The 6,648-nt window shown below is 47.8% G+C and overlaps 1 protein-coding gene across 3 annotated transcripts in view; it reads right to left on the minus strand.

Annotated features, from left to right (window-relative positions):
* LYPLA1 (lysophospholipase 1) overlaps nucleotides 1-5,219 on the minus strand; it is a 28,133-nt gene extending 22,914 nt beyond the window's left edge. For 2 of the 3 annotated variants that reach the window (XM_074386657.1, XM_039464646.2), the window contains exons 1-2: nucleotides 5,005-5,219; nucleotides 4,211-4,242 (exon numbers count right to left, since the gene is read on the minus strand). In XM_074386657.1, coding sequence (XP_074242758.1) covers nucleotides 4,211-4,242; nucleotides 5,005-5,073 — 101 coding nt within the window. In that variant the 5' untranslated portion in view covers nucleotides 5,074-5,219. The remainder of the gene's footprint in view (nucleotides 1-4,210; nucleotides 4,243-5,004) is intronic. The other variant, XM_039464647.2, reaches the window with a different exon arrangement.
* Between the last annotated feature and the right edge of the window lie 1,429 nt (nucleotides 5,220-6,648).

The following is a 6,648-nucleotide window of genomic DNA, read 5'->3' on the forward strand; positions in this document are numbered from 1 at the left end:
TTCCAGACTGGCCTGGCCAACATGGTGAAACCCCTGTGTCTACTAAAAATACAAAAATTAGCCGGGTGTGGTAGTCTCAGCTACTTGGGAGGCTGAAGCAGGAGAGTTACTTGAACCCAGAGGGCAAAGGTTGCAGTGAGCCATGATCATAGCACTGCACTCCAGCCTGGGTGACAGGGCAAGACTCTGTCTCAAAAAAAAAAAAAAAAAAAAAAAGCGAAACAATGCTGCAACAGTTGATCTGATAACCCAGATGACTAACAGATGGTGAATGCATACAGTATGGATACACTGGGTAAAGGAATTATTTGTTTCCTGGGTGGAATGGAATGAGATTTCATCACAACATTCAGAAGAAGTTGCAGAAATAGAAGAAAACTGAAGATAAAGGCATTTTGATAAAACAGCCCCAAAACAACTAAATCTTCTCTAAAATGAGTCATTGAGGCCAGGCATGGTGGCTGACTCCTGTAATCCCAGCACTTTGAAAGGCCAAGGTAGGTGGTTCACTTGAGGTCAGGAATTGGACACCAGCCTGGCCAACATGGTGAAACCCCGTCTCTACTAAAAGTACAAAAAAATTAGCTAAATGTGGTGGAACGCACCTGTAATCCCAGTGAGTCAGGAGGCTGAGGCCTAAGAATAACTTGAACCCAGGTGGTGGAGGTTGAAGTGAGCCGAGATCACAACACTACACTCAAGCCTGGGTGACAGAGCAAGACTCCGTCTCAATAAAAAATAAAATGAATACTGGCCAGGCATGGTGGCTCACGCCTGTAATCCCAGCACTTTGGGAGGCTGAGGTAGGTGGATTATGAGGGCAGGAGTTCAAGACCAGCCTGGCCAAGATAGTGAAACCCCATCTCTACACAAAAATACAAAAAATTAGCTGGGCGTGGTGGTGGGCGCCTATAAACCCAGCTACTCCAGAGGCTGAGACAGAGAATTGTGTGAACCTGGGAGGTGGAGGTTATAGTGAGCCAACATCGCGCCACTGCACTCTAGCCTGGGTGACAAAGCGAGACTCCATCTCAAAAAGAAATAAATAAATAAAATTAAAAAGTAATTAATAAAAGAATGGTATACAATTTTAAACTTATAAATGATTTCTGGAATTTTTTATTTCTAACCACACTTAACCACGTGTAACTGAAACCATGGGAAACAAACCTTCGGGTAAGGGGAGACTATAGTAACTTAAAAATCAAATTGCCACTTACCAGACTGACAGGTTCATAAGTTTCATCATGTACTCATAGAACCAATCTAGAGTCAGCTTTTCCTTAGCACTAACCCACCAAATATTTTCAGAACTGGAGGCCTTTAATTTGTTTTTATTTTTTTAAATCCCAACAGGTTAAATAGGAGGATAATTTTTAAATATAAACTTAACTTTTGGTCAAGATGTCATGGATGTTCTTGGTATTTTTGATCCTAATAGCCGTCACCATTTTCACTTAACTTCAGTCTGTGGAATCTGCCTAGACTGAAGTTTTTTTTGCTTGTACTAGTCATTCAGGCATAGAAGCTCTCATTGTTGGTAAAGTTACAGGGTAGCAAGCTACTTCTCTGACTTGCAACGTCAATTAAGGTTTGGCCATAAAACAGACATTCTACTACTTTGGCCATAAAATAGAAATTCTACTATTTGAGTTTCATTTGGTAAAATAAGTTCATCATTTTCACGGGACTACTGGATTTCCAGAAAGAGTCCTGCAACATTTTCTGTAACTCCACATAAGGTCTGTATTACATACCTCTACTTAGACAAAAAATAGGAAATCACTTTTAAGAACTAATCTGGGCCAGGTATGGCCTGCAATCCCAGCACTTTGGGAGATCACTTGAAGTCAGGAGTTCGAGACCAGCCTGACCAACATGGTAAAGCTCCGTCTCTACTAAAAATATAAAAGTTAGCTGGGCGTGGTGGCAAGCACCTGTAGTCCCAGCTACTTGGAAGGCCCAGGAACCTGGAAGGCAGAGGTTGCAGTGAGCCAAGATCATACCACTGCATTCCAGCCAGGGTGACAGGGCAGACCCTGTCTTTAAAAAAAAAGAAAAAAAAAATGGCTGGGCATGGTGGCTAACACCTGTAATCCCAGCACTCTGGGAGGCAGAGGCAGGTGGATCACTTGAGGTCAGGAGTTCGAGACCAGCCTGACCAACACAGAGGAAGCCTCTCTCCACTAAAAACACAAAATTAGCGGGGCATAGTGGTGCATGCCTGTTATCCCAGCTACTCGGGAGGCTGAGGCAGAAGAATGGCTTGAACCTGGGAGGCAGAGGTTGCAATGAGCCAAGATTGCGCCACCGCACTTCAGCCTGGGCAACAAGAGCAAGACTCCAGTAAAAAAAAAATAACCCTAGCCCAATCGCATTTTGTTTTTGTTTTTTGGAGACAGAGTCTCATTCTGTGACTCTGTGGCCCAGGCTGGATTACAGTGATGTAATCTTGGCTCACTGAAGCCTCCGCCTCCCGGGTTCAAGTGCTTCTCCTGTCTCAGCCTCCCTAGTAGCTGGGATTACAAGCATGGACCACCACACCTGGCTAATTTTTGTATTTTCAGTAGAGACTGGATTTCACTATGCTGGCCAGGCTGGTGTTGAACTCCTTATCTCAAGTGAACTACCCACCTTGGCCTCCCAAAGTGCTGGGATTAAAGGAGTGAGCCACCGCACCAGACCCAATGGCTCATTTTTTTTTTTTTTTTTTTTTTTTTTGAAATGGAGTGTCACTCTTGTTGCACAGGCTGGAGTGCAATGGCTTGATCCTGGCTCACTGCAACCTCCGCCTCCTGGGTTCCAGTGATTCTCCTGCCTCAGCTTCCCAAGTAGCTAGGATTACAGGCATGTACCACCACTCTTGGCTAATTTTCTACTTTTAGTAGAGACACGGTTTCTCCATGTTGGTCTCGAATGGCAAGTCTCGAACTCCTGACCTCAGGTGATCTGCCCGCCTCAGCTTACCAAAGTGCTGGGATTCCAGGCATGAGACCAGGCCCTGCCCATGGCTCATTTTAAAGATTTAGTCATTTTGGGGCTACTTTATCAAAATGTATTTATCTTCAGTTTTCTCCTATTTCTGCATTTTTTAAACAACATTCATATTTTGCTTGTTTCACAGATTATCACAGATTTAAATTAAATATAAAAACAAAAACGCCTCAATACAGAAAAAGCTTGAGTGAAAGATAAATCACATATTTAAAGTTAGTATAACAAACAGGCCAGGCTCAGGTGGCTCCTGCCTCTAATCTCTGTGCTTTGGGAGGCTGAGGCTGGAGGATCACTTGAGCCCAGGAGTTCAAAGCTGTAGTGAGTTATGATCCCACAACTGCAATCCAGCCTAGGTGACAGAGCAAGCCCGTTTCTAAAAATAACAAAAGACATAGACAAAAAAAATACAAACTAAAGTAATAAAAATAAGCAGGGTTAGTATAACAAAATGTGTTTGATAAGTTTCAAATAAATCTTTGAATTGCTTCCTCTGCCTTTCGACTCATTTTTCTTTTTCTTTTTTTTCTTTTTTTTTTTTTTGAGATGGAGTCGTCTTGCTCTGTTGCCCAGGCTGCAATGCAGCGGCTCCATCTCGGCTCACTGCAACCTCCGCCTCCCGGGTTCAAGCGATTCTCCAGCTTCAGCCTCCCAAGTAGCTGAGATTACAGGTGCGCGCCACTACACCCAGCTAAGTTTTATATTTTCAGTAGAGACGGCATTTCACATGTTGGCCAGGATGGTCTGGATCCTCTGATCTGATGATCCGCCCGCCTTGGCCTCCCAAAGTGCGGGGATTACAGGCTTGAGCCACCGAAGATTTAATCCCCCTATTCAGAGTGCTGTATGCCTTACGCTGCCACTAGTTCTCTTACCAAAATCAACTACTTCTCTTCAATCTGCTCTGAAATTTTAACTGCCCTGGACAGCTCTCAATTGCACATCGTACTGATCTCTGTTATCCAATACCCAAACCAACTAATGAGGAATCTGCCATTTTATTATGCTGCAGAAACCGGAGTTAAAAATCAATAAATTCAAGATGATAATGGGAAAATTCTGGGGGTTTTCAAAAAATAAGATCACCGCACGGTAAGAGATACTAACTAGCAATCTTTTAAAATACAAGTTTAGTGTACTTAAACATTAAACCTTTGAACGCATAAAGTTGCATGACCCAGTTTCATCAGGTACTATTAATAATAATGGTACCTACCCAGTATCTCCCAATCCATGAAGGAAAATCACCTATAAGAGAAGACGAAAAATTAATAAGCAATGCTTAAATAAACCCACGCAGGATTGTGACACACTAAGGTGGAAAACGGAATGAAACCTATGAGGGAATTTACACACCACTATCTTCGACAACTTATTTCCATCGACCTCTTTTAAATGGTAAAAATTCCAATCAACTTCTCTGCCTTTATTTCCGGAGATAATGAATGGGGGGGGGTTAGCACTCAGAGGTCCCAGTGAGACATTCTGCACACTCTAAGAAAAACTGCTTTTGTCTTTCAAGTCACATCCGGAACATCTCACATAGCCCGTAGAATTTCTCCATCGCAAAAGCAAGCTTCCGCGGACAAAAGTAAGTTTGAGTTCTCATACACGAGTTTCCTAAAAAACACAGTGCCTCTGGCCGTACAGGACACTAAATCTTCCAACTTCTTTCATTGAGGACAAGAGCGCGAGGTGACAATACAGCGATGTCCTGGGGGACCGAGGTTTCCCCCACCCACACACCAGGCAGAAACACGCTGCAGAAGCGCACGCCGGGCCGCGGGGGTCCCGGGGTCGCGCGGCCGGGGTCTGGCCCTGGCGCCGGCTGCGCCCCCCGGCTGCCCCCGCCCCACCCCGCGGGCCCCGCCGCGCCGACCACCCGCCCCCCACCCGGGCCGGGAGGAGAGTCCTCGCCGGCCACCCGCCCGCAACGCCCACCCCGCGCGAGGGGCAGCCGCTGCCGGCGGGCCCAGTGGGCCCATCCGAGCCCACGCCGACGCCACTCACCGCGGCGGTGGCCTTCCGGGCGGCGGGGACGACGGCGGGCAGCTGGGCTGACATGTTATTGCCGCACATACACCGGCTCAGCTCTCACAGCGGGCGGAAGGAACAGCGGGCGCCCTGCCCCGGCCCAAGGGCGTGCGAGCGGCGAGTCGCGGCCGGCCCCACCGGGCGCGCGCTCAGCAGCGGCGCGCTTCCTTCCGCCGGCTCCGCGCGCGCCCCCGCGTCCCCCGTCGGCCCGGCCCTGCCAGTCACCCACCTCCCCTCCCTCCGCTCGTCACAGAGGCCGGGCGGCTTCCTCCCTCTGATTGGCTGCGACGGCAGCGAGGGCCGAGCCACGCGGCCCGCGCATGCTCCTTGCTGTCCGGGGAAATGCGCTCCAGGTGCAGGACTAGGGACCGTCTTTTGAATCCTGGCTTAGGCTTTCGCTTTCCTGGCGCTGTAGTGAAAAGAACGAGCCCCAGAGCCCATTCACCCAACTCCAGCTGCTTTTTGGTTTCCTGCGGCCAGGGTCTATTATTTGTAAAACTCTGGATGGACTGGGAGAGGCTGGTGGAGCTTTTGCAGTATTTTTGTTTGGGGCTACACCCGTTGGAAAGGAAAACATTTGTCACCAGAAATCCTTAAATTGATCGACAATGCTACTTGATGGACGGATATTGACACAGTGCAGATTTAAGCGCGGAACTGGACCGCCCTTTTGTGCACAGGCGCCTTTACGGCCTCAAGTGTAGTTTACTCACAAATGTATTGCATCTCTAACACGTGGTAAGATCTGGGAGAAGGGACGAGAAAGAAACACTGAAAGCCAAAATACCCCGACCTTCAGAAGTTTACAATTCAGTGAAAAAACTCAAAGGACATACTGAAGACAATCCTGAGAGAACGACTGGGAAGGAAAAACACCACCACCCTGGCCGGGCGCGTTGGCTCACAACTGTAATCCCAGCACTTTCAGAGGCCGAGGCGGGCAGATCGTGAGGTCAGGAGATCGAGACCAGCCTGACCAACATGGTGAAACCCCGCCTCTACTAAATATACAAACATTAGCAGGGCGTGGTGGCGCGCGCCTGTAATCCCAGCTACTCAGGAGGCTGAGGCAGGAGAATCGCTTGAACCCAGGAGGTGGGTTCAGCCTGGACGACAGAGTGAGAGTGAGACTCTGTCTCCAAAACAACCAATGTCGGAGGTGTCAGGGGCGTGTGAACCAGAGCAGCTCTATTTTTTTTTTTCTTTTATGAGATGGAATCTCATTCTGTCGCCAGGCTGGAGTCCAGTGGCACTATTTCAGCTCACTGTAACCTCCGCCTCCAGGGTTCAAGCAATTCTCATGCCTCAGCCTCCTGAGTAGCCGAGACTACAGCCGCACACCACCATGCCTGGTTATTATTATTGTTTTTTTTTTTTTTACGTTGAGTTTTTCTACTATTTTAGTAGAGATGGGATTTCGCCATGTTGGCCAGGATGGTCTCGATCTCCTGACCTCGTGATCCTCCTGCCTCGGCCTCCAAAAGTGCTGGAATTACAGGCCTGAGCCACCGCGACCAGCCAACTCCATCTCCATCTTAATTAGGAGCTGAGTAAAATGAGGCTGAAACCTACTTCTGCTGCATTCCCAGAGGTTAAGGCATTAGGTTAAGGCATAAGTCA

This window comes from Saimiri boliviensis, chromosome 15 (genome assembly GCF_048565385.1).
Source record: "Saimiri boliviensis isolate mSaiBol1 chromosome 15, mSaiBol1.pri, whole genome shotgun sequence".
NCBI lineage: Eukaryota > Metazoa > Chordata > Mammalia > Primates > Cebidae > Saimiri > Saimiri boliviensis.